Source organism: Anopheles marshallii, chromosome 3 (assembly GCF_943734725.1).
Source record: "Anopheles marshallii chromosome 3, idAnoMarsDA_429_01, whole genome shotgun sequence".
Classification (NCBI taxonomy): domain Eukaryota; kingdom Metazoa; phylum Arthropoda; class Insecta; order Diptera; family Culicidae; genus Anopheles; species Anopheles marshallii.
Window position 1 is genome coordinate 54,851,765 of NC_071327.1, and position 26,386 is coordinate 54,878,150.

Genomic DNA, 26,386 nt, shown 5'->3' on the forward strand with positions numbered 1-26,386 from the left:
TTGCCAAGAAAAGAAAGGATCGCGAACAATGAAGCTGCCTTTCACTAGGCTGCACTGCTGTGGGCTGCTGCTGCCCCCGAATGTATGCTGCCGGTATGCCAGTGATCGGTGGTAACGTTGGTTAGACGAGTTTAATGCGATAGCGCGAACGATAGTGCGCGGCCGGTCGATGGTAGTGATGATGCGGCCATGATGGTAAAAGCGGCAATGCCGGAAACGGTGCGTCCCGCCGGGGTGACGGCCGATAGTAGTAGCAATAGTAGTTAGGAGTAGTCGTAGTGGTAACAGTAGTACTAGAAGTAGAAGTAGCGTGGATTGTTGCATCGGGATGGGCTAAGATTATACCTCCTGGTATTTGGACAACCGGGCGCGCAGTTCCATGTTTTCCTGCTTCAGCTGTTCCACCTCTCGATGTAGGTTCATGTTCTGTGTGGGGGAAAAGCGGGAAATGGATCAGTTATAAGCCAAATGTAATTACCAAGCTCTTTCCTTGTAGGGAGATACACTCTATTAAGCCTTAGAAATCATGTCTGTTGCGATTTTTAACCACAAAACTACGTCATACTTTGAATAAGGAGTGGGCGCATGAGAAACAATACTGTTTTAAAGGTATGTGAAAACTCCTCCGTAAAGATAACATGTTTACAGGTTGAAAATGTTTCTTTAAAATAGCAAACGGAGCCTCCAATGCCCATTGGCGATTCGACAAATATCTCCAGAAATTCCTTCCTTCCTTTCTGGCCTGCCATTTCTGGCGATTCAGTCCTACGTGCGGAGGATTGGTCCGTTTGGAATTTTGAACCGGCCCTGTCGTGTCAACACCGGTGCCGCTAAGCTCTCAAAAATGTTCATACCATAATATATCATCGTCAAATAAATACTGTAACAATTTAAGAACTATAATGTTAGTCCACGAGATATACTAAGGTATCAAACCATATCTTAAATGTCTACTTGAGGCAAATCTTTTTGCAATATCATTTATATTTCAAAATGAAATTGTACACTTTATAATTCACTGAAATTCGTTCGTTATATGTCATAGCATTATGGTTAACATTTGAATGCAAGAATATCGAAAATATATAAATAAATACATTGGATCGAGTTAAATGGTATTAGACAGAGCATGAGTGTCATAGCATAATCACATTGAGCTGTAAAAATTCATGCAACTTAAGGTGCATCATATGTATCCAAAAAATAGATACCTAAACTCACTAAACTGGCACGAGTCAGATGTTTAAAATTTAAATTTACGATCACAATATACGTCAACATATTGCACGTTAATACAAAGTGATCTGCAGTGCAGTTAGGCTACGCTAGTAGTTAGCTATGAAACAAGAAGAAACAATTCTCCTCATGTGCATTAATAGCTTTCGTAGAGTACAATAAATGAAAATTTCGAATCGATCATTACACACTTTTCAAGAAATGGTTGACAACGACTGGGAAAAAATGTTGGAATGTGTTTTAAAATATAGATTCTCCCATGAGTATGCTCGTGCTCATGCTCGGCTTTGAGAAATTAATTTATTTCTTTGGGTCGATTTGACATGTTTGAAAAGTATACCTGAGATCAGAAACTAAATTTGTTTTTATGTCTGTTCTTCCGATAATGTCGATTATATATCTCCCACAACAGGAATAAAGAAAAATAGTAACAAAATCCTCTACCTCTTTTTCCAGGTAACCAGCACGGAGCGCGATTTGGTTTTCTTTCATGCGACGGGCGTCACGGGAACGCTTCGCCGCCATATTGTTCTTTCGACGGCGCGCCCAGTACTTGTCGTCCTTCATCTCGTCCGGTACGAACTGTTTGCGGGACTTCTTGATCATCGGTTGCGGCTTTAGCTCCTCGTCCGAGAAGGCGCGCGTTCGCGGATCAAAGTCACGGGTGGACGACATCGAGAACGCTGTAACATCGAAAACTAACATTTACAATAATGAGGGAGATGATCCTTAAAAAAAGAGAGCAAAACCAAAAACGGGATAATGGCGTGGAATGTGGGATGGGGTTGAAACCGCAGCAGGTAGCAGTGAGGGTGATATGCATGCGCGAGAATGAATTGCGAGGATGGCAATGAATGAACATAGGAAGGGTGGTGTGTGGACGGTTTGAACGAAGAAAGAGTACGTTCAAGGAGAAAAAATAATAAAATAATTTGCCCTAACATAATGAACCTTAACCTAATGTCTTTCAGTACTACATTGAAGGACTTTTTTCGCACTGATTGGACTTTGTTACTGATTGCAAGGTGATTGATACGGGGTTACGATCAGCAACGCATTCCGATCAGCTCAAGATCCTCCATTGATGGGCACGCTGCTGCCGATTGGGTCGCATTCCCGATTACTTACGGGAAAATCGACCGTAATCGTCAGTAGGGGACGCTACTTACTTGAATCGGCCGGTGACGGTGGGTTCATCGTTTCCGGGCTCATGCAATCCGATGGCGAGGGCGATCGTTCACGTTTGGTGGTCACCTGCCCGAGACCGGACAGCGACAGCCCGGCACAGTGGCCGATGCTGTCCGACCGCTGGCCGGTCAGGCTGGTCGAGTTGCCCAGATTACTGTTCGGTATTCCATCGTACGGAATGCCATTTTCCGAGAGAAACTCGTCCAGGTCAGCATACTGCAATGAGGTGTGTGCATATGGTTTGCAAGGGATAAAACGGAATAACGGACGGTTAGATCAGCAATCATCAATCCCCGGAACGGGGGCAGTATAAGCGAAACGGTCACGGCCCGGGACACATGCGCGTTATGTTGCTCCGACCATTTCTACTACCACAGCTAACCAAACTACGCCAGCAACGAACAAGCACCAATAAACGGACAACAAGCATGAAGCGTGTACGAGATGTACCGAATATTGAAATGTTTAAAACCCCAACAATACACCGTAATGGTGTTTTGCGCTACCTTCCATTATCTAACGCTTAATGGCACACTAATTGTAAATTGCACCCCATCTTCTATGCAAACGGGTTTATTGAGAAAAGCGTAAGTGAAGCTAAATTTTTGTGCAATAATTTTTACGACCACAAATGTACGATTTTATTGGCCGCTCGTCAGCGGCTCACGGGCTGCGGGATGTGGAACTGCTCGTTCTGCTAATCGTCGCACAAAAGCCGGCACCGAATGATGGAAAATTAAGTCAATTATTATTGCGTTTCGCCTGTTGTGCCCCGAAGTTCATCGAACGAAGGACCATTCGGAATGCGTTTTTATTTTTCTCTTTTTCGTTTACTTTCGTTTTTCCAACAAGCGCTTATTACTGGTTTTATTTTGGGGTTTTGGGCGACAACGTCAGCCCAACCAACAACTCCCAAAAGTTGATTGATCATTTTTTGAAGCCTAGAGCGTATTTTCCGGGGTGAAGCGATTATGAAAAGTAGGCAGCAGAGGGAGAGAGGAAATTAGTTCCAAAATTAACCAAAACTACTGAAGTTTTCCCCACTGTCCAGACCGGAGTCACCATGTGAACCGAGTGGTGCTCGCTGGCTCGGGTTTCCACAAAAATTTAGACTCACTTTCACTACACTGCGGCGATCAGCCAGACGTCGGTCGTGGCTATACCGGCAAACGATAAATGGTGGGCTCGCTCTGCCAGTGGTATTGGTCAACCCAAAAAAAAAAACCATTTTCAACTCTCTTTCCGTTCAGTTTTTCCCTCATAGCGCAATGGTCCCCCATGGACCAGAGAAGTGCAGTTTCCGAAAAGAGATTCCTATCTTTCCAACACTTCCATCGAGAGTGATTCCATGCTGCTGCTAGTGGTGGTGGTGGTGGTGTGATCGAGCTTATCTAACCGATTTAATGCCGGAAGGCCAGCAAGAGGAAGTGAAGACGATTGGTTAGGGGATGGTGTTTTTCTTGACGCAACAAGACCCTTGCCCGCACCCGGAGTTCACTCTCGATGGCGAAGAAAAGTAATTGAAGCGACACGAGAAAATGGAATAGTAACTAATGGAAAGTAACAAAAAAAATGGTGGACAAAACAACAACAACAAACTAATTGTACCATTGTCTCGAACAAAACCGGAGACTTTTCAAATTTCTGATTGTTTTTCATGCTATTTCCGCTGGGGTTTTTTTTTCCACATTCAGGTATTTCTTCCATTTTTGACACTTTTGACAGGAAGTTATTGATGTTAAAAACATAATTAAGTAAGCTTTACGCAAAAATTCAGAAAAATGGAATGAATGATATTAACATGTAAGGTTTATGTGAGAAAAATTGCCTTCTATAAGTTAATCATTTTTTTTTTTAACCAATTGAAGTGAAAATAAAATTAGCAACAACATGTAAATCAAGCGCTAATGTCAAAGCAATTACAACATTTTTAATAGCAACCACTCAAAACAATACAATACAAACAAGAAACAGCTAGCAGAAGAAGTAGAGTTGGATCGTTTTTGCTCACCTCACTCACCTGATGCACTTTGAGATCAGAGTCATAGGGCAGGGTTTTGTCCCACAGGTTCGGGCCGAGGAACGCGGAGTGTGTTTCGACGTTCCATGGATCGTTCTCCTCTTTGTGTTTGTCCTCGCCGCAGATATCTTTGTTATTGCTTGTTTTACCTGAAAATAGAAAAACTACTATGAATTATAGATTTTTCCGCCGAAAATCATAAGGGGGTGGTGGTGATTGGGCGGTGGTTCCCGTCCATTTGCCACCGGGATAAACGAAAAACATAAATTGCAAACCACACGCGTAAAATATCCGTTTTGAAACTGTTAGACGGCAAGGGAAGTTTGATTGTTAATGTTGATAAAACACGCTATGGACATATTGAAAATGTTATAATATAAAGTTATGGCTATTTTGAAAGAAGGTATTACGAAGCAGATATTTGGTATGCGTAAAATGATTAATGCGTAATTCTAAAACAAATCTAGTAAATAAGAACACTGGAATGATCATACAACCCCACAAATTAAATATCATATATACCTTTAAATATAATATACCTTTTTTTAATGTCATTACAGGAGACGATCACATAAATTTATGACGCTATGTTTGATTTCATACACTATAGGTCATAGAATGAAGAGTAATAAGTACTTCCACTACTGGATACAATGAAGATTAGTCAGCATTTACCTGACATGTTTGACCTTATAGGACGTACTACCAAGAACAAGAGTTTTTTTTTACGAAAACAGCTGAATAAGAATGATAAGTCCAAGTAGAACTATCGGATCAGACATTTTAGAAAGATCTATTCTAGTTAACTACTGTATTTCAAGCATATCTTTTGGTTCTATTCTATAATACAAACACCAAAAAATATGAAAACATAACGTCATTTAAAAAACAAATGTTTAAAATTTCATTTAATTTTAATGAACACAGTATATAATAAACGATTAATTTTACAATAAATTCAAGTTAAATGTAAGATTTAAGAGTAATATTTTTCATATTTGTTCATATTTCAAATTTCTTTTTATATATCTTCAACTATCCTCTATCTAACTATCCAATTTATATCTGTAACTTTCCTCAGTGTCATTTTTTATGGTGCCTAAAGGCTTAATATTTGCGACTAAAATTATATGCACCAGAATATTTTTTATTTTATGAGACAAAGGCCAGATGGAAATAGGGACAAGACCAAACGTGCTAGTCACGACAAGAACGATTCTTCTATTGGATTGACCTACAGCCAATGGCTTATCATAGATTATAGATGGTTTATAGTTGTAAACATTAACCTCAATACCGGGTGACAAAGCAACATCTTTTTGGCTTAATGCATTCATTACGCTCCGGATGTTTGTGTTACAGATTTAACTAGGCACTGCTCTCAACGTTAATCACGCGTTAATAAAATCGGTCAATATGTTACGGATATTGATAACGAAAGCAGAGCCGATCGGATGATCGCAAGCAACTATGGATCGATATGATACAATCACTCTTTCAGGTGTGCAACTGCAAGTCTGTCATTATGCTTTGTAAGGTGTATGCAAGAATGTTTCCTGCTTTTCCCACTTTGCAAATTGCAACCCACCGTACGGCAGAGGGACGGGTTTTCCCCTTTAGAAGAGTTCCATCACTCCCCGGCTCAACGCATAATAGCGACCAAACGCAACGCAACTCATGCGAACGAACGAACGTACGAAAACAAACAGAGAAGCAAAATGAAAGTGAAATTTCATCCCCGACTGGTGCGTCACTTTCACCCTCCCGACAGCCCCACCAGATGGAGTAGCGAAACATTAAGACACGTAACTTAGAAAACATGGGCGCATAGACAACCACCGCACAGGCAATGTCGACATATCGGTTGGCGCGCATGTGTTGAATGTTTGAACGATCGCCGGAAGCAGCGGTTTACGACGAAGCCAGACTATTATGTTACGATGCGTGTGTACGTGTGTGTGAATTGTTAGTTGGCCAGATGTGTCGACCGAGGAGAAGGAGTTTGCGGTTTCACGTCTATCTTCGAATGCACTTCCTAGTTGGTTAAGGAACTGGAATTCCCTGCCGGCATGTCTTCACCTTCGTGAGCCGTTGCGTTTCTATGGCACGAAACATGCCCCGGTAACGGCGCTGAAAACGTAAGTGTGGAAAAGCAGTCTGAAGGGAAAGGGTTTCCTTCTGCAGCTCGGCCCTTACATCGTCCCATCAGTGTTTCCGATAGCGACGACGATAGACCGTTGATGGAAAAGGGCTTGATGATAGTAATTAAAGTCAACCCACTGAGCAACACGCCCGAGTTGATGGATGGACGCATGCAGGCGAAGGTGTTCGATGGAGGGAGAAACTGAGCCACCGAGTTACTAAGGCGATCGGTGACGGCTTCGGAATGAAGGAATTCCAACGCATCAGCCCATGGAGTGCCAAGACCCGGTAGCCAAGACCAGGTATTTAGGTTTCTGGGCGTCCCATACCAACCGTGTGATGGTGCGATTTCCCTCATCGTCGGTGGAAGGCATCCCTTTTACATAAGAGTATGGACGGTCAGCTATGGTTGTCACTTGATCGTATTAATTTATCACTTGTAACCCTCAAGCAAACAACACAAAAAGGACCACGAGAGATTAATTACATTTGAGAGTAAATAATAATTTACTTTAATGGAAGGTGGAACAGGAAATCAAATTGAATGATGAAGTAGTGAAACGATTCTTAAAATGACATTAATTTTCTATCGAGTGTGATTTAATCTTATAACACTATAGCTCCTTTCTAGTATTCCGAAACATGGCGCAATCGAAATAAAGTCAATCACAAAACGGACAACTTCAGCTGAGCAGGAAACATATCCACCTTCCACAAATGGTTGGGCGAGAAACTCCGTTTCAAGATGCTACGACTGACACATAAATAAACAATGCGTAATCGGGATGAAACGCGTCCCTCCTTCAACCAACAACAGGGACCGCCCCGGACACTTAACGAAAACTCGCTAAATCACGCCCCTGACACGGTCGCACCCGCCGTTTGTGACATTAGAGCTTGCGCGCACAGTACCGCGCCACCTATCAAGGAAGCAAAATCGGCGTAACTGTGCCAATAACAAAGCCATCAACGCGGGTAACCAAGGCACGCGAAAAACTGGGCTTCACATTCGGTTGAAAGTGAAATTTTTACTCATTAAGTCAGACCAACCGGTTTTTCCTCCGTCGACGAACGGTGAATCGGTCGAACGGATGTGTGTTTACCTGCCTAGGTTTCGTTGCGCAACCGCGACGAACGGACCAACGGTGGAGTGACTTTTGGCACTGAAGATAGGCGACGGAAAGGAGTTCCTTGTTTGCTGTGAGTGGGACGCTGTGCCCCGGATCTCGGATGTGCCACAATATGAATATGTTGTTCATGGGGTGAGATTCATTTCTGACTAACTCCGGGATGTTATTTATAGTGCTAATCCAAGTTATTTTTTTTTTAATAATTTACAAACCATTAAATTTTTGTCATAATTTTTAACAAGTCATTTTCAATTAGTTCAATTTTAATTTTATAAAATCTTACTAAAATAACATCAATCATGAATCATCTCTGAATTCCGCTCAAAATATCATCTGTTTTTTTGACATTTTTGCTATATTTTTCGCATTTTTGGGTGAATTCCATCTGTTTTAAAGCGTATTTTAGACTGAAGTTATCGGAGAGGTATATTTATGCTAACCTATGTTGCTTATACCTAACCCTTCACACACCCAAGGGGACAGAGTGCAGATGCGGATCTGATTGTTCACTTGAATTCGCTACATTGCAATACCAAACGTTTGGCATGCCTTTGACGTGCCATGAAGTGTCTTTTCAATTGATAATATTTTGTAAAGTCTACATTTTAATCGATTCCTCAATATACGTTGAGAGATATGACATAATGCTGAGCACATTGTAGGAACGAAATTTGTTGATGCGGATCATACGTTACGACGTTAGAACTTACATCAAACATCATACTACGTGCGATAGCTGACTTATTTATGGATTCAAAAGAGCCTGGGACATTGATAATTGATACTGCAGCTCGAATAGTCCTTATGTTTTCGTACTTCAGAGTCTGCATAACAGAGAAATGTTTAACACGTTGTAGGTTTACTGTTACTTTACTGGACTTAATGTTTTAAAACATGAACAAACGTGACAATCTGTCTATTGGCATTAAAGTTATTTGGAATAAAGCTAATGCCATATCCTCTCTACCTGCTCTCCTGCTATCCTGCTGGTGGAAAATTCAAAATGCGTCCCCGCCGATCAACGATCAATCGGGAAATCGGTCATCAAAGTCGGATGCGAGTGAAAAAGTGGTCACCAGCAACCGGTTCTTCCGCTCGACCGATGTATACAGTCACTTGTCATAAAACACTACTATCGAGAGGCTTTTGGCGAGGTCGGGTTTCCTCCTGTCTCTTCGCATTATGCTACCTATAAGCCTCCTTCAAACATTTGATTTTTCTTTCCTCGCTGCTGGTACTGGGCCCGGTACGTGTTGTTTGTTTGCAGCTAAACTTTCGCTCACGGGCTCAAGCCCGGATCGAAACAGTTTTATGAGACGACCACGACCAGAAGAAGTGTCCGTCGTGTGTTGCGCAACAGGTCGTTTTATCGTCCTCCGGCTGTCAATAAAAAGTTGCACCATTCAAACTCCGACCCACCAATAAACCGACCGTGTATATGGCCATTGCGGAACAGGTGCGAGCACAGATGGCATTGTGGAGTGGCCTTCGGGAATAAAGTCTTCGTTCGCTTGTTAGGATTAGTTTCAAACGTAACTAAATGTTTAATACGATACCCTTACTGTGCAGCACAGACCATTATTTTATGATCGTACATTAAATAGTTGGTATTTCGCTTATTTTAAGGTTTTGTTTCGTTTTGTTACGCTGCATGGCAGACAACTTCGCCGTCGTCATCGAAAGTGTCACTCGCCTCTTCGGCACTAATAACCTAACTCCACTTTCCGCTTCGCCCACTAACCGGACCGGAACATAACGTTCCGAGTGTTTAGTTCGGTTCGTTTCCTTTCCTTCTAAACAAATCGTTTCGGTTAGCTCGTTTTCACCCTCTCTTTCCGTTTTCTCTCTATCTCTATCTCGGAACGAAACAAGGAAGCAGGCAGAAAGGAAATTGCGCAAAATCGCAAAATGAGGTAATGTTGTTGCAAAAAAAAAGACATAATTGTAATTATGTGAATTATACAATGCACATTCGATGGAAACGCTTTCCACCGTATTCGTGCGGGGAACTCACGGGAACTGGAAGTAAACGGGGAAATGTGAAAATAGGCCATAAAGAAGTGTATGCGTGTTTAGCTGCGGCTTTTTTTTTTGCCTCACTTCACTTCACTGGCCGTTACCAAGCCTTTCTTCGGTTTGAATTTCAACGTTTGATTTTCGAACTCCCGTACCCAGCATTGTGGATGTGGTTGGAATTGATAAAGCGAAACTAGCGGTACCGCTGTACCGCCATCTTGCATTGTGTGTGTTACCCGATCGTGCCGCTATTTTGCCGCATCAATATTTGCACATGCACATTTGCGGTTTTCCACATGCCACCTGATTCCCCTAAAAATTCCTCCTGCACGTTCACCGTCCCGCACCCGGAAAAGGTCGGATAATGTTTTGTTTGCGCTTTCGCGAGACGTCGCCATCAATGGGGGGCCGCTGTTTGTTGCATGCAAAATTACCGGCGTTTAGTTTTGCTGGTGCTCGATACATTGCTAACACACAAAACAAAAAACACGTAAAAAATGCCACACAATAAGGCATTGATTGGTGGCGAGGTGGGAACACAAGACACAGTTTTTTTACCGTCCCCTTGTCAGGAAGGAATGTTGTGAGGAGACTCTACCCACCACGGACGAGAATGTTCAAGTGCATAAAGTCACAAATGCAAAACGATCATTTTGTGAAACCCGCTCACCCAGCCGAACTGGAACTTGCTGTGGCCAATTTTCTCCTCCCGTTTTCAATTAATAATGGTTTTGCAAAATGGGCTTCCTGTGAAGCGCAGTATCGTGTGCAGGCGATGAAGTTTTTCCTGTAGCGTATTTACACTTTCCCGCCTATGCAAATTTGCAAAAGCTACCCTGCGAAACTGTGTCCACAGCTAATAGGTTTCCGCACGTTCCATAATAAATATTGCCTGTCGATGCGAGCACGTTGTGGCGGGAAAAAAATGGCAATTTTCTTCACTCTAGCTCCTTCATCGGTCGCGTATTGATCGATGCGTTCGTTTGATTACATTTACGCAACGTACGCAATTAATCACCCGGTAAATGAGGTTTCCCGCATCTTCGCTTTCCTCTCGCACTGGGTTTCCCCGGGTTGCGACAGGTCAGTGTCGGTGCGTCATCGTTCTGTTGCCGTGCCGTTGCAGTGAGCATGACCCACCGACAAATGCATTTCTTTTGTTTCCACTGTCGCGTGCAATTGAGGAGCGGAGGGGTGACGTTTAAATTATGATCCGAAGCACCTGTGACTGTGTAAAGCGAAGAGCGAGAAGGATGACAATGACAATCACAGTGTGGACAAAAACAGAGGAAAAGAACGCATTGGTGATGCTAATCCAACGACGCACACCCTTGAGCTAGATTCATCGTGTCGCACGCAGCGTATGCTGCTAGATGCTTTTTATGCTCAGCGATCGCATATGTCTCGCTCTTTCTTTGTTGTTGCTTACAATCTAGCAAGTACTATCATTACAACGATTTGCTTTTTTTGTCATCCCATAAGTTCGGGGTCAATCTCGTGTACAGCGCCATACCGAGCCCTCTTCCGATGGTCCGAATACGATTGGATGCTAGAGCCAAGTACAGCCGGGATGGGCAGGAAGAGGAAAAGGTTAAATAATTGCCGGAAGTACTGATCCATTCGCTGGAAGCCATAAGTTCCAACGCTCACGACCCCCGCCACACGACCAGCGTGCGTTCGCGAGGTAGAGACAACACTCGCTACCTTTTCTCTGCTCGGAACCGGCAAACCTACCGTGCCCATTGTAAACGGATTATTGGATTAAATGTGGCGCTGGTTGGAAAATTAAATTCCACTCCACATACAGCGTCACCAACGGCCAATGAAATTGCAACGAGCTCACAGTGGATTTACAATTTCCTTCGAGTTTGAATGCGCCATCGCCGCAAAACTTTCGGGCTCATTGACTTTGTCGTGCTTCATTACGCTGGTGACCCGGAATTGGTGTGCAAAAAAGACGGGGAAACTCGCATCTGAATGTGCACAGCATCCACCAGTTCTGCCAGCAGTTGATGTCGGTTGGTAGCGCAAGCGATACTAATTTTACGACGGACCATGATCGATCGACGGTCTCGTAAGGGGATCGGGCCTGTTTGGGCGAGGAAATAGTCGCTTCAATGTGACATTTATGCAATGGAATGGTACATTTAACAGGCGAAATGTTTATTAATTAACATCATTAGCTGCAGTGTGAGATGAAGACGTTTCGGGGGGTAATTGGTCACCCAAACGAAAGTGTGTCTTATTGCGATAAATAATTAATATTTATTATTTTTGTCAATCGCGTACTTGCTTTTAGAGATGCAAACATTGTTTAAGTAATTCTATAGTTGGATTAAGGATCTTTCGGAATCCGAAACAAGGTATAAAACTGACAATAAATATCCTGAACAATAAGCTCAGAATAAAGAATGTAATTTATACACAGGTGTTGGCGCTAAATTATGTCTCTAGCGCATGAATTTTTGTCTCGAAATCATCGATTCTTGAAATCGTGCGTCAATTTTTGACATTGTGCTTTCATTTTGGTCGTTATTGCATTTAATTTTGTCTGAAGAAATTTAATTTTCTATTTTGGTTAGAAATATGAACTTTTCGGTTAAAACCCTGAAATATTATGATAATGTTCCATTACATTCCAATAATGTGAAAGGGGTTTGGTAGACAATAAATCGTTTTTTTTATTCTATTTTTTTATTAATTGATTTCGAGACAGAATTAAGCGGCTACGACTGTAATCCACAACACGAAAAAGGGCATAGAATACTCTAAAATCATTCGAGGTAGACGCAGAAATAGGCGAGATTTCGTAAAATCCCAATCAACTTCTTGGGTCTACCTACCAACCTCGGACATTTATAACAAGAAAATAAATAATGCTGAACATAATTTGACCCCAAGTTGGTTACAGAAAATTAAAATAGCACAGGATACTACAGTCGTCTTCATGAGACCTCCAGACGTTAGTACTTCCGTTCTACCAAACACAGCTAGATCTATCTTTAAAAAGTTTGGAGGATGAAAATGAAGATAAAGGTACCAGAATTAGTGATTATATTTCTCTAGATTTATCAAGAAAACAATAGATTATCGAAAATTAATGCAAGAACCTCAATTTCAGAATCAAACTAAATAGCTCCTATGATGAGAAATTGTGGAATCAAAAGAAAATAATTGGTAAGCCGCTGAGTATGGACACTCGGAAAAATTTTCAACGTATAAAACAGTATAAAAAAGTTGATCAATCCGTTAAATTACTATATTTAATGTACAGCATTACAACACGGAACAATTTCTTACTTTGCTTGCTCTATTCACATGCTGCCTTCACGATGGCCTTGCCGAACGCGTAGAAACAACGCGCAAAGAGACGCGACCATTAATTTGCTTTCCCTCACCTTTCGCCAGCTGGACAAGATTAAAGATCTGTTGTCACCATTCATTTGTCAGCTCCCCAGTGCTTGGGAAATGCCACCACTAAAAGGGCACGGTACGGCCGTAAGGGTTCCGCCACAGTTTGGTTCCGCAAAACCCTACGGACCACTGCAGACCACCGTTGTCGAAATTACTTTCAGGCGGGAAACAAACTGCGCTCACCAAATCGTACCGAAAACCCGACGGGGTCGACGGCAATGGTGGTCCGTCGGATGCACGGAACGGGTCCGAGTCACCGAATGAAGGTGAAAGTAAAAGCGCCTCTAAAATGGCATCAAATCCATTCCGAATTTTATTCGTACAAACCATTGCCAATGGTTTGATCCGGTGCTACCTTCTGGTTCCAACCAGTGAGACACTTGTCGTTTTAGGGAAGGATCGCAACGGCACAGAAATGGGTTGGGATGTGGCTGGGTGTATATTAAAGGCGTTAATGAAGCCCGGCCTTGCTGTCACAGACAACCAGACCGGAGTGTCTGGTCTGGTGGTAAACTTGATGATGGAAGCAATGGGATGGGCCTTATCAACTGGTCTTGGATGTCGTTCCAAACCTTCCCTCGGGGCGTGGTATGAATGGAAGCAAAAACGGTCACCGTTGTTGTTGGGGTGGTAGTTCACACGCATTAATTCCGGCCCATCCATGACGTTTTCGAGAAAGTGAAGGAATTAAACACACACACACCCTTCCATGGGACCAAGCGCTGGGCGTTCGTCTGTGACTCGACAGGCGGACAGCGAAAGTGATTAAAATTGGCGCACACACTGATTGCGCAATCAGTTCACGCATCGGCAACAAGTGGAGCGAACAAAACGAAACGAAAAAGAGCGAAAGATGATAATTTTCACCCAAAATTTTCATCCTTTGCGGGTGAAAGTGTTTCGCGGGTGGTGCGGAGATGACTCTTTTGTTTGATGGAACGAAAGAATAATTCAACCAAATTTATTCTGATTTATGAACCGCCGCCCCGGGGGAAGCGGAAATGCGCACGCACAATGTGGTTGGAATTTTGCGCATGTTACCGTCACGCTGATGAAATTTTACTCCAACCCAACCCTCCCCAAAAAAACAAAAAAATGGTGATCTGTTTCCATGTTTCAATGTGGGAGTGTTGCTTCGTTTATGTCTCTGTTTATGTTAATTGGGCGGTGTTTTCCAGTCGAAAGAACAGAAACCAAGCGCAAAAGTGACATTTTTCTCTTGCGCTTTGTTCCAGGGCCTAGACGAAGTTTAAACTTACGCACCCGTTTAAGCGCCAGAGATAATCTATTCACCAGTCGGTGAATTGTGTGTCTCCGCGTATGTGTGTGTGTTTTTTTTGTTAACTTTCTTTGTAACAGTAGTTTGTATGGACGCATTTTAAATGTTTGTTGATGTTTCCGGTGATGTCCGACGGGGTTCGTTTCTTTGTTGTTTCGAAACACATCCATTATAAAACTCGTCTGGTGTTGATTAAGGGGAAAGTGCTTTGTGTTAAACATATTTCTGGTGAAACTATAACATTTTTATCGTAATGATTTCTTTTCATGCAGCATAATTTGCTTACTGCGGCAAAGTGAATTATTTAAATGAATTTCTTCAGGTTTTCAGTGGTGATTCATTTTTAAGAAATTAATCATCAGCCTGGTATGGGTATGATCTTGCTTACAAGGGATAGTTTTACGTCTAAAAACCCGGTTTCAAAATGACGTTCCCCATTCCATGCTGACTCAACCTCTTCCGAGTGAACCATCGCCATTGCGATCGGGAACCTTTCCCCCGTGTTTTTTGGAGGTCAATGGCGATCCGGGTTGGTACGGTTCTGTCCATAAAACGGATCGAAGGGAAATATAATCCTTTACCCGCCCGATAAAAAGAAAGCAAACATGAAAATAACCGCAAAACATACACACTTTTTGGGACGTTCATTATTCTTTTGCTCCCTTTCGGTACTGGCGGCAGCAGCACAACTGTTCGCGCAACCATTGCATGCCGCAGAACGATCCCGGATGCGATTTCTCTTTTTTTCTCTCCAATCTTTTCCTTACCAACACGGCCACGATTTAAAACCAGGTTCGTCTTGAAAGCTTCACTGGAGAAGGTTTCGGGGAAGGATTAGCTTTTCGGAACGGATTCTACTCGGCTTTTTTCCAAGGTGTTGTCACCTGGGCATAGTGCGGAAGCATTACAAGAACGGTAAAAGGGCTCGGCCACTGGCAAGAATGAATCGGCGAATGAACAAAAGTGGGGAACAAAGCTAAAAAAAAGTCACATCGGAAACAAAGTAAAATCGTCCCATTGGGGAGGGATGGGAGTGGTAAAACGGTGCACCATAATCGGATCGACAGTCACGCGTGGCAACCAAATCGAACCGGTGACGACTACGGAAGGATCTGTTGCTGTTGCTGAGGTGCGGTTCTACCGTGTCCCCAAGCCTAACACCCGGAATCAGGTCAACCGGTGTGGGGAGACTGAAGTGATCCTGGTTGGATTTGAATGGGAAGGTTGTTGTTGTTGTTTTTTTACTGTGACTGTTCCAGTTTGCTGGGGAACTTTCTTTCCTTCCTTTTCTTCTATGTGTGCTGAAGTATCGAAGTACTTTTGTACGAATGGTGTATGTGTGTGTGTATATGGTTTGCGGTGCAAGTCACTAATTGAATAAGCCAAAACCCAGTGTGTGAAAAATCAATGTTAACCCATCTTTTTAACCTATTTAAATAAATATTCCGTACTTTTTACTCAAGTTTAACTTCATAGAAATGAAATTGTTTTATTGCGTTCGTCTAACTTCGAGAGATCCATTTATCATTCCATTAATATGCAATTTGTCACATAAATTTGCAATAGAATTGTGATAATCAGTTCCCGAATCAACACATCCGGAACGGAAGGTGGCGCTAATGTCGATCGGTAAATATTTCCGGTTTTAATTTGCTGCTCCGGTTGGGATATTGCGTTCCGCGCTCACGCATGTATTAGGAAATTCTACAAAACAACTCACAAAACACGCCCGGAAGAAAGTTTGTGTAGGCTGGAATGGCACAAGGAATTGGTATGCCGGCCATAAAGGCAACTTTGTTGCTCGTTTCACCCTGCTGTGCACACATTTGTCTCAGAGGAGAGTGGTCATTAATTATCGCTTAGGGGTAGAGTGAGCTAATACTTTGCGAAATTCAATGAACAAGCAGCAAACGTTGTAAATTAATAAAGTACTTTAAAATGTATTAAAACTGATGATGTTTTTCAAGAGTTTAGATTTCTAATAATTCGAATGGTTCTTCAGTGAAACAGTATTCTAGTCATGAGTTGATTCTCAAAAGATTAAAAAAAATCTGTGTTAATTCTAAGATTTTTTAAAAATTCGAAACATTTTAGTTAAACGAATATTTATTGTTCTGGGTTGTTTATTGTTGTTTGCAAACAGGTCGATTCGATGATAATTCAGAGAAATCACTTGAGGTACATGTCTATATAATTCTAGTATATGCACAGAACAGTACGATGAAATATTACAAAATGGTGAAAAAATAAAAATCTTTTGACATGAATCCTTCGAGTTAACAGAGTTAATATAGGTTCTAGCATATTTAAAGATTTCAGGAGATACATAAATCTTCATGATAGGAATTCCGAGCCATTTAATGGGATGGAATATCCCATCTGCTGGTATGAATCTAAAATAGATTAACCCAGTATTAATTTTTGGCATATAATTTTGAAATGATCAACAGTTGCTGTAAATCATTTAAAGAAAATATGACTCTGCATGATCAATTATGACACAAAAAGTCGTTTAAACAACATGGTCGTAAAAATGTTTAAACCCCTTTTGCACACCTACACAGATAATCATTCCCACAGAAGAGGCTCACGTCCACGTCGTAATACCTCGTATATGCTCTCTTTCCAGGTAGTGAAGTTTTATGTTCCCGCACCATTAACATCCTCCATTAGCATGAGAAGCAACCCGTACAGTGGGAGGCCGCGGAAAGTAACAAGTTGCTATAAATCATTCGTTAAACCATCATTTCACTTTCGTTGGATAAAATAATTCTCCAACACTATACCGGCTGCTCCGTTTCCCATGCTTCTGCTAAAGCCCTTTTAATGCTCCGGCTTTTGGAAAACATTTGTCCCAAAAAAGCAGCAATGAAGATTCAGCAACATTTTGTATTTGTTTTTTTTTTTCTTAATCTCCTAAATCTACAACATGTTTACGTGTTGGAAGCGGTTTCGCTGTTTGCATTTCCCTACCCGGGTGCGCAGAATGAATTAACAAACATTCCGCTTAATGTCACTGTTCATTTGCACTCACTATTCAGGGAAAATTTCGCTTTTCACACCGAACACCGATCGCTTAATTACGCCGATCCGTTGCAGGCAAAGGTTGAAAGAGCGTGACCCTTGTGCAAAAGCAAACAAACAAAACTCCCTTCGATGGTATTGCATCCCGAAGGGAGGATGTGCATCCAAAGCATGCCCAAGCTCGTTCCGGAATCGTTCGGTTGGTTTGGTTTAGGATTAAGGGCTGTCACATTCCATCGATGGTCCGCGTAACGACGATTGCCCACTCTGCCAGCCTGCCTGCGGCAGCTTGTTAACTGTTAATTAATGAAACCTACCATCAAATGGGAATGCGAGAGAGGATCCCGCTGCCGGACACGATCGTGACCGTTATCGTGATCGTCATTTGCACGACTTATGATTTTAGCCGCTCCGGAGGTTAGGAGCTGTTGGAGCGGCCGGTTGGACGAGGCAACAGCAAGAGACAATTCCTTTGTTTTTGTGCGCAGAACTGACAGCAGAAGGGTTGCTTGCGTGCACTTCTTCCAATCACCCAATTGTTTCCAGCTCCACAGACGCCGCTGGGAGGGAAAAAAGGGATTTTTGGTTTTTGATAAAACCGATCCTTTACCTCACACTTTCTGCGACGTTCTGCGGACCATAAATTCTGTCGACATTTCACTGTCATCGTGTTCGCCGTTCAGGAAAGGCACTCCGGCCCCCCGTGTGCCGGTGTGGTCGAGGTCAGTCGGTGAAAGCGAAACGGCTTCACGCGCCAAAGTTCGGAGTCCGCGCGTAGGTGGCACTGAATTTCGCCCATTTCGGCACGGAACCTCTGTGCCTGTGTCTGACCTTCCCAACCCGCACCACACACACACACACAAAGGGGTTGCCGTTATTTACATTGGGCGGTCTGAGCGTTTGTGGTCTGCTGTTGGGATTCCGAAAGGGAAGGTAAACCGGTTCTACCGGAATCGCGGCACGGGTAACCAAAGATCCGGGCCCCGGGAATTGTGTGTGCGTTAGTGTGTATCGGTACTCAATGCAGTGAGCGCAATGACGATAAGGCAGGCAAATGAAGGTGCGTACCGTAATGGGTGAATGTCATCTGCCCGTGTGCGGCACCGGAATGTCCGGGTCGTGGAATGCTTGGGCGAATATGATTAGATATCGATCTTCGCTGCCGAAAAAACGCGAAACGCACTGGATCAATAGACGAGTGTATGCGTGTGGGTTTTCTCGTACTCGGGTAGAAGGCCACCCGAACCGTATCGCGACCACGGGACCAAAAGGCGAGTGACGATGGAAAAAGGTGAAAGTTTTCAAAGCAACAAGCGACAACAACACAGCAACAAAGCTACTTTGAACCTCGCGCACCGGTTGGGGTTGTCCGGTGCGAAAAAGGTCTGTCACGGGTGTTTCAGTGAGATCCCCAATGGGCCGGGGGTGTCCTAGTGGAAGTTCACCATCCTATCAGCATTACTTTTTCTTTGGGGTTTTTTCAATTTTTATTTGTTAAAATATTTCTTTATTTCGAGACAAACCGCCGCTCGCAACGAACGATCAACGCAAACTAATGGAAATTTATGGAAAGCTTACAGTTTTTTTATAATATTTCGGAACTCGGTGGGCGATCGCTTCGCCGACCGGTCAGTTGTTTGGCTCATGAATAATAAATTTACGCGCTTTACGCGATAGTCTTTGGGGTTATGCCGTTTTATCACACCGATTATCTGACAGCTTAGTGCCAGTTAAGCGCCAAAATGGCCGCATCAACCACCACTCGATCCGCGTGCGCACAATCGAAAGTGGTAAGTCACAGCCGAAAAATGTCGGGCGGAAATCGCACCACCATTTCGGCTAATGAATGCGCTTCCATCCACCACCGGCTTTTCCACGATTGCGGTTGCGTAAGCGTGAGCATTTCATGCCCATTTCATGGCAGCCGACTCGCACGGAACGGTTTCGGAAAAATCAGCTGGAAGCAGGTGAAAAGCGCCAAACAGGCAAACAAGCGCGCGTGGTGCGAGAAATGGAACATCTGAAGCGTGTCCGACTTTATTATTGGGAAGTTTGGGTTTCGAGTTGCTTTGTTCGCTGTGGGTGTGTGCTGTTCCTGGTTTCACTTTCGTGCGCAAGGTGTGAATTTGTTGCCTGTTTCTCTTTGCGCCTGTGTGTGAACCGTGAGGAGGCAAATGAGTTACCAGGGTAGGAAGCCAGTAAGCAGACCACGGTTCGCTGCTGTCGGTGCGGAAATATGGCATGAATGGAGAACGATATATCGTCTTCCTGATTCGGGATTTCCGGACGGCGAAAGAGAAAAAATGATTTATTTGCACTTTCATGATGCAAAAGTGTCGTATTTCTATTTCTAAACTAGTTGCAATGCAATTTTTTATTTGCAAAAGCAAACAGATTTTCATGCTAGTTTTATATAACGTTTGATGCATTTCCATCTGAACACATTTGATCTTGAATCTTGAAAATAATGATTTTTAGGCATTTCCTTTTTTGGGCAAATCCTAAAAATTGCTAAATCAATGGCTCTTAGACCTAAATCAGATTAAAGTCACGAAGTCTAAGACACGCTTTTTTCCATAGCAGATGGTTAAAGGTGACATTTGAGAAAACTATGAGAAAATTCCTTTTTTTTGGTTTTTAAAACTTCGAACATACATTAATTCATTGGTAGATGTTTCAAACTCCACACAAATAAAGCTTGTGCTTCTATCAATATAAGATATTTCTTAACCAGCTTTTAGCGAATTGGTGCTCTGGCACCATTCAAATGGACCAGTTTGAGTCAAGTTCAATATAATGTTCATCGTCTGGTTTTTACGATATAATAAAGATAAAATATATTTTACTAACGTGTTGCATATTACGCTAACGTCAAAGGATCCAAATGGAGGACACTTTCTTCTATAACCTTTAAAAAAGTAAATAACAAACAAAAATAGATAAATTGCGCTCAGCGTCAACCGGCGGAACCAGTTTACATCCTATCCATTTCGTGCCATTAGATAACAATCATCACCAGACGTATGAAAACAGAAATAGTGTGACATTTGCTGCGGAACTATTTTTGTTTTCTTTATATATTTCCTCTCGAGCGACCGGTAAACCTGTTCTCTTCGATGCGTCTGCGAACGGAAATATGCAAATACTTCGAACGCATCCGTTTCGCAGCCCATCATGTTCCCGTAGGGGTAGAAATCTACAACATAACGGACACACGGACGGCACACACGGTAACGTGATGGCTGCTTAATTCTGTCTGGACACTTTCGCAAAGCTAATCGCTTGCCAGACGGCCGGACAAATCAATCGAAATCGCATAACAGGACGCTATCGTATCGTTTTCTGCCTGCCAGCAACTGGTCGATGGAAAGAAAAACCTTACTACCAGCAAAAACTCCTTCCGATGCGGGAAGAAAAATGGCAGATAGCACCAACGAGATGGTATGAGATAATTAATTTTACTCTCCTCCTTAGTTTCTTTACTGCCTCGCGGATAGTTCTCGCTCGCGGGTGGAAATTTGATATGCAGCAAAGTGCACACGGCAACACGGAAGCCATCGGCGAACGAGTGCGAGCGAAGGAAAACCTTCCAGAAGGCTTTGGATTTTTTTTTTTCTATTTTACTTCCGCTCATGTACTTTCCTCCATGCCTTTTTTTCCTCACGGCACCCCACGAAGGGGGTGGGTATGGTGCGGAAAACAAAACAACAACAAAAAACGGTGTTAGATAATGAATCAGCGCCAAAAGCCAAACGCCGCTACAGATGCGCAGCGCTTAATTAAGAAAGAAAGTTTCACTCTTGGCTATACGGAGCAGGCGGAGGGTGAAAACGTTTCCAGCTCGCAGTCTTATTAACATCTTTCTCATCTCTTCTTTCCCCTTGGGCACACGCAATTTAAGCTTCCCCAGCATTAGCGATATTATGTTAACTTGAGCCGCGTTTCTACCATTGTATGTGTGTTACTCCGTTTCGATCTTGCCAAGGCGCATATTGCGCAACGAATCGGTTGCCGAAAGAAAAAAAAAATGCCGTATGTTTAGGAAAGAGTTTCACTTTTACTGATTTTAATTTTTCATCGCTTTACTGTTATTATTTTTTCCGATACGAGCACAACGAGGCGTTTTGATGGAGCATTACTGTGAGAAATTTAAAGTTTTAAACGAAGCTGGCTTTTATTGCCGAGCTGGAAAATCATCAATGGCCAAAGTGCTTTCATTGGTTGTTGATAACGAGAAGTAATTTATTACACCACATATAACATATAATGCTTCTCAAAACCTGTCCACCATTAAGCATTCAGATGGCACTAGGAAAAACCCCGGTCCTATAGTCTCCACCCCGAAGCGTACTGCGCAGAATCGCTCTCTGGTAACGATTCGATTTCCCCACCTCGGAAAAAAGCTTTCCGCAGTAAACCTCTCCATACAGAAAGAACAAACCGATACGTTTGATGTGAAGGAAAAAAGGGGTTTCCACTGAAGGCCAACGGCAAGATCACTTCCGCCCCACACCCCGCCCCACGGCCACCCATCGGTGGGAAAACTCTCCGTTCTGCGCGGGCGCCACAAAAGAAACAATAATGCAAACGCACACTATCCCCACACAATCTGGCTGCTCCCGGTTCGGCCCCGATAAACAAAAGACTTCAATACACGGCAGGCACGAGCTCACTTTTCTTAGCCTGCTGAGAGGCCTAAGTGAAGAAAAGCCAGAAAAAAACACCAAGCAAACTCCCTCGCCAGTCACTCACATCATGTGATGAATGTTGACGAGTGTGCGTTGTGCCGTCCGCACACAATGGAAATATAAATTGTCTTTCCCTCTGGCTCCCGCCCCTTCCGTTGCCTTAACCCCCCTGGACGCATCTAAATCTCTGGTCTCTTGATTGGTGGACGGAAAAATCTATGTACACAGCGCCTCACCTTTGACAGTCGCTTTTCCGGGGCTGGATTAACATACGGCCAAAGCCGCTACAGTGCACTGCGGCTAATTGTGCGGAAAGGAATCTAGTTTAATCCCATCACCCGGCTAGCTGGCAGGTTTGGCCTTTCCCTTCCATCAGAATGACGCTGGGATTTCACTTTCCGTGCGCACGCGGTATCATTGGGCTGGCAAGCATGGGAGGCACCTTTGCCCTTCCCGGTGGTGCGGGACACGAAACGCAGGAGCGTTTACGAGCTTAAAATGCCTGTTTTTTTTGTCAACGTTAACACGTGTCAACTGTGGCGGCATGGTCAACCGTAGCTAATGTAAGAAAATCAAATCTCGCAAGATTAAAAAGGGCCGGTTCCGGTGCGATTCGAGACCGTGTCAGGCTTAACAAATTGCATCTTTTTTCCAGCGGACGATATGTTTGAGTGACAGATTATTAAGTTGTGAATACAACGGTTTTAAACGAGAACAACAATGTTTAGCGTTTGCCTCGCAGTCTTTAATATTACAGTGCCTGATTGTGTCTCTATCCGTTTAAACTTATTATGGTTATGGTTATTTGCAAAGAGTTATTTAAATCATGTCATCCTCCGCAAAAAATATGATTAAATTCTATAATAAGTGATAAGGATAAGCGCGTAACATTGTTTAACTTTTTTATGGTACTTTTTTTTAATAAAACTTGTTATAGTGCGTTTGATACGTCCATTTCCGAGTAACACAGATAATCCGGACCATGTGACAGGTAGGTAAATGGAACTCGACTAAACGGCATTCCACTTCATTAATATCACAATATTCTCTTCAAATCTATAAGGATTAGGGTGCAATGCGTATGAAAAAATCTATTATTCAATCAACGACTTATCCTTTATCATTCACATGAAATCATCTGTAAGTTAAAAGTGGTAAGAAACCATACAGTCCGGACATTTTCTACTGCAATCTACAATGTGTGACAATCATTGGCTCACAAATGGGTAAATAATCACAAAAACGCATAGTCAAAGCCTAGCGAAATAGGAAATGCTTCTTTGCGTTTCATTCCAAAGTCTGAAGTGTTGCTGCGTTTGACTGAATCCAAAAAGTCACATTACACTGAGCAATCTTCGCTTTCATTATGTAACGCTTCCTTCCAGCAATCACCACGCAAGCATAACTAGTCCATCGCACTAATCTACTTCTATGGCCGACTAACAATTTCCTACCGCTCAATTACCTCCGGTTGGACGAGCTTCCGTTTCACACACGACACACACGCCTTTCCTCCACAGCCTGTTTGGTGGACCGCCGTGACAGAAGACGATTGGAAGCGGCAGGGTGTGAATAATACATATGGGAGAAATTTCCCCCACCGCATTCCGTTAGGCCGCTTCCTAACCCTTTCCAAAGCCTTACATAACGCACGTAACGCACCTATCCATCACGATCGACGCCGTGTATGTCGATCGGATCATATCGATACGCGCGGCCTCAAAAGCATACGTGCGCACATGATCGAATGCATGCTGGATATGTGTGCACACCCTTGCCCAGGCATGTGGAACACAATGCGGCTTCACGTATAGGCGCGCGCCTGTTTGTTCGTGGATGTATAGGAAAACAAAACAAAACTCTCGCTTTCTTTGCGCGAAAGTAGTGCGCAGTGTCGCATGCATGTGGCACGGTAAAAGTAGGTTCGACCCGAGGCACGCAGATCGATTGATCGCGAAACCGTGAAAGGTGAGAAGTGCTGCGAATAAGATATTACATGCTGAAGCGAAAAACTGGTCCAAGCGGCTTCCGGTCACGTACGCCACCAGGAGAGTGCCACACAAACACATGCCATCCGCGCCTCGCCAAACAAAAACGGGGCAGATGATTGTGAGTTGGGAAAGGTCCTGTGTATGGGGTCTAAAAATAAACCTTCCAAAAAGCGTCCGTCTTTTGGTGGACGAGAAATGTGAGAGAGTGTGTTGGAAATTTGAAAGTCGCTCGCACCGAATGGCAAGCTACCGAAACAGTGGAAGAAAACTCAAAAGCGGAATCCTGAAACCAACGAATCCTGTGCTCGTTTTGCACATTTCGAGTTTGCTACTGGCCTTACACGGCGACAACGCCGAAAGATCGCCAACGCGACGCCACCATCACATGATGACATTTCTCGCTCCACACGATTCCATTTCGCGAGCTTATTCGGGGGAAGCGATTTTCCTTGTCTCCGTACACTTCAACTTCAATTGCCGTGTTGCCGATCGTTTGCATTCGAATCGTGTTCAGACTACAGGAGATGCATTCTGCGGTTTTGTCGGTCGGGTCGGCCTGGACCCTCGAAAACGAGAAGCACAAAGCATCAAAGCACCAGGAAGTGCAAGACATCGTGCGCAGAGGTTGGAAACAAATCAGATGCAGAAGTTGATTTTCTCAGAGTATTTTTGATATTGGTTCAGATAGGAGTTCGCTACGTAAATGTTTGTTTGGCTACTTCAACTTTCAAAAAATTATTTAAATTTAGTTTTAAATTTTTATTTAAAACCATTTAGATTATCATGAATTTGTGATAAGTTCCCATTTGTTTAATCCAAACCAAGGTTAAGAATTAAGCCATTGAAATGATTTCATCAATGTTGCATCATAAAAGCGCAACCCAATACGCAACACCTATGACGTGTGTGACGCTCTAGAAAACTGAAGTTAGTCATCGGCGACGCCGCTTCTTTATGGCCGGACACGGACCTATCGCGGGAACTATTATTAGCATTCGCTAACATTTACGCCGCGGGGAAAGTTTTCCGTTAATTTAATCGCTACGATTTTCGGTTCGCCTTTTGCCTGCCCCTCGGACGTCTCGGAATTGGACGACACATTGGCTGTCGTGTCCAGCATCGATTTTCGAAATGTGATGAAATTTGAGTAGTCCGAATACTACGAAAACCTGCTGCACTGGGTTTAGGACTTTCTCTAAGACGGTGAGTTGGTTTTGTTCGGAAGCCAAACTTTTCGATGACAGTTTTCGTTTCGATTACGGCAATACGAAAATGTCTTAGCCTCTGTCCCATGGCACGGAAGGCAGATCCATTTGAAATAGGAAAATTATCCATCCATCCAGATGCATTCCTTTTGTTTCGTGATTATATTTGTTTGATAAAGCGATTCACGTTTCAGTCGTACAGGGGGAGAGGGCTTATTATTGAGCGTTTGCATTTTGGAATCCGGAGAGGCATGCAATCGAGATACTGTGCCTGACAACTCATTAAAAAGCGATCAGCAAAAAGTAAAAAAGGGTACGAATTTCCACCGTCCACAGAAGGGATTTCCCTCGATCGAAATGATGATAGCAAATCACTGTTTGCTTCGAAATTACAGCCCGCCCAATAATCAATCCCACGATGTTGATGAATTTTCAACCGCTTCCATGCAACGTAAACAATGGTCGAGCTTTTTCCTTCGCTTCCTTCCCGTGCGATCGCGATACACGACCGACGTCACGTCATCCGTGTGCGGCGCATGTTTTGGGTGAACATGCTCATCACGATCGTGGCCAACCGTGGCGCACCGCAGTTCACCACCAAACCCGGACGCAATCGTTTTGGGTTGCCGAAAGACGAACGCCGCATCACCGGGATTGCTGTGCAACTCGATCCCGGTACCGGTAGATTGTGTGCTGTGAATCTTCCTTTCTTCCGTAGAAGGTGAACTTGCAATCTTGGAATTGGTAGCTTTTCCAAAGGTGGTGGTAACCAACACGAAGCTCTTGTGCAAATTTCAGACGCCCGCAGCCCTGCTCGGAAGGGAAATGACTGGAGCAGGCTAAATGTCGAAGCTCAAGTGAGGAAGCTTAAGCATAAAAGGAATGCAAACAACCACAGCACAACAAAAAACGCATCCAACGATAATCTGAGGAAGTGGTAGAATCATTCAAACGAAATCGAAACCAACCATCATCATCATCGTTCGATCGTTTTCCCCGGTGGGAAAGAAAGGGCCTAAGCAACCGGCAATGGTTAGTGGAACATCACCATTG

At 43.3% G+C, this 26,386-nt stretch overlaps 1 protein-coding gene across 1 annotated transcript in view; it reads right to left on the reverse strand.

Annotated features, from left to right (window-relative positions):
- Nucleotides 1-246: 246 nt before the first annotated feature.
- The window catches only part of LOC128714333 (thyrotroph embryonic factor), a 139,833-nt gene continuing 113,693 nt past the window's right edge, over nucleotides 247-26,386 (reverse strand). The window contains exons 2-5 of the mRNA XM_053809208.1: nucleotides 4,445-4,608; nucleotides 2,406-2,640; nucleotides 1,681-1,919; nucleotides 247-426 (exon numbers count right to left, since the gene is read on the reverse strand). Of these exons, the coding sequence (XP_053665183.1) occupies nucleotides 340-426; nucleotides 1,681-1,919; nucleotides 2,406-2,640; nucleotides 4,445-4,608 (725 nt within the window). The 3' untranslated portion in view covers nucleotides 247-339. The remainder of the gene's footprint in view (nucleotides 427-1,680; nucleotides 1,920-2,405; nucleotides 2,641-4,444; nucleotides 4,609-26,386) is intronic.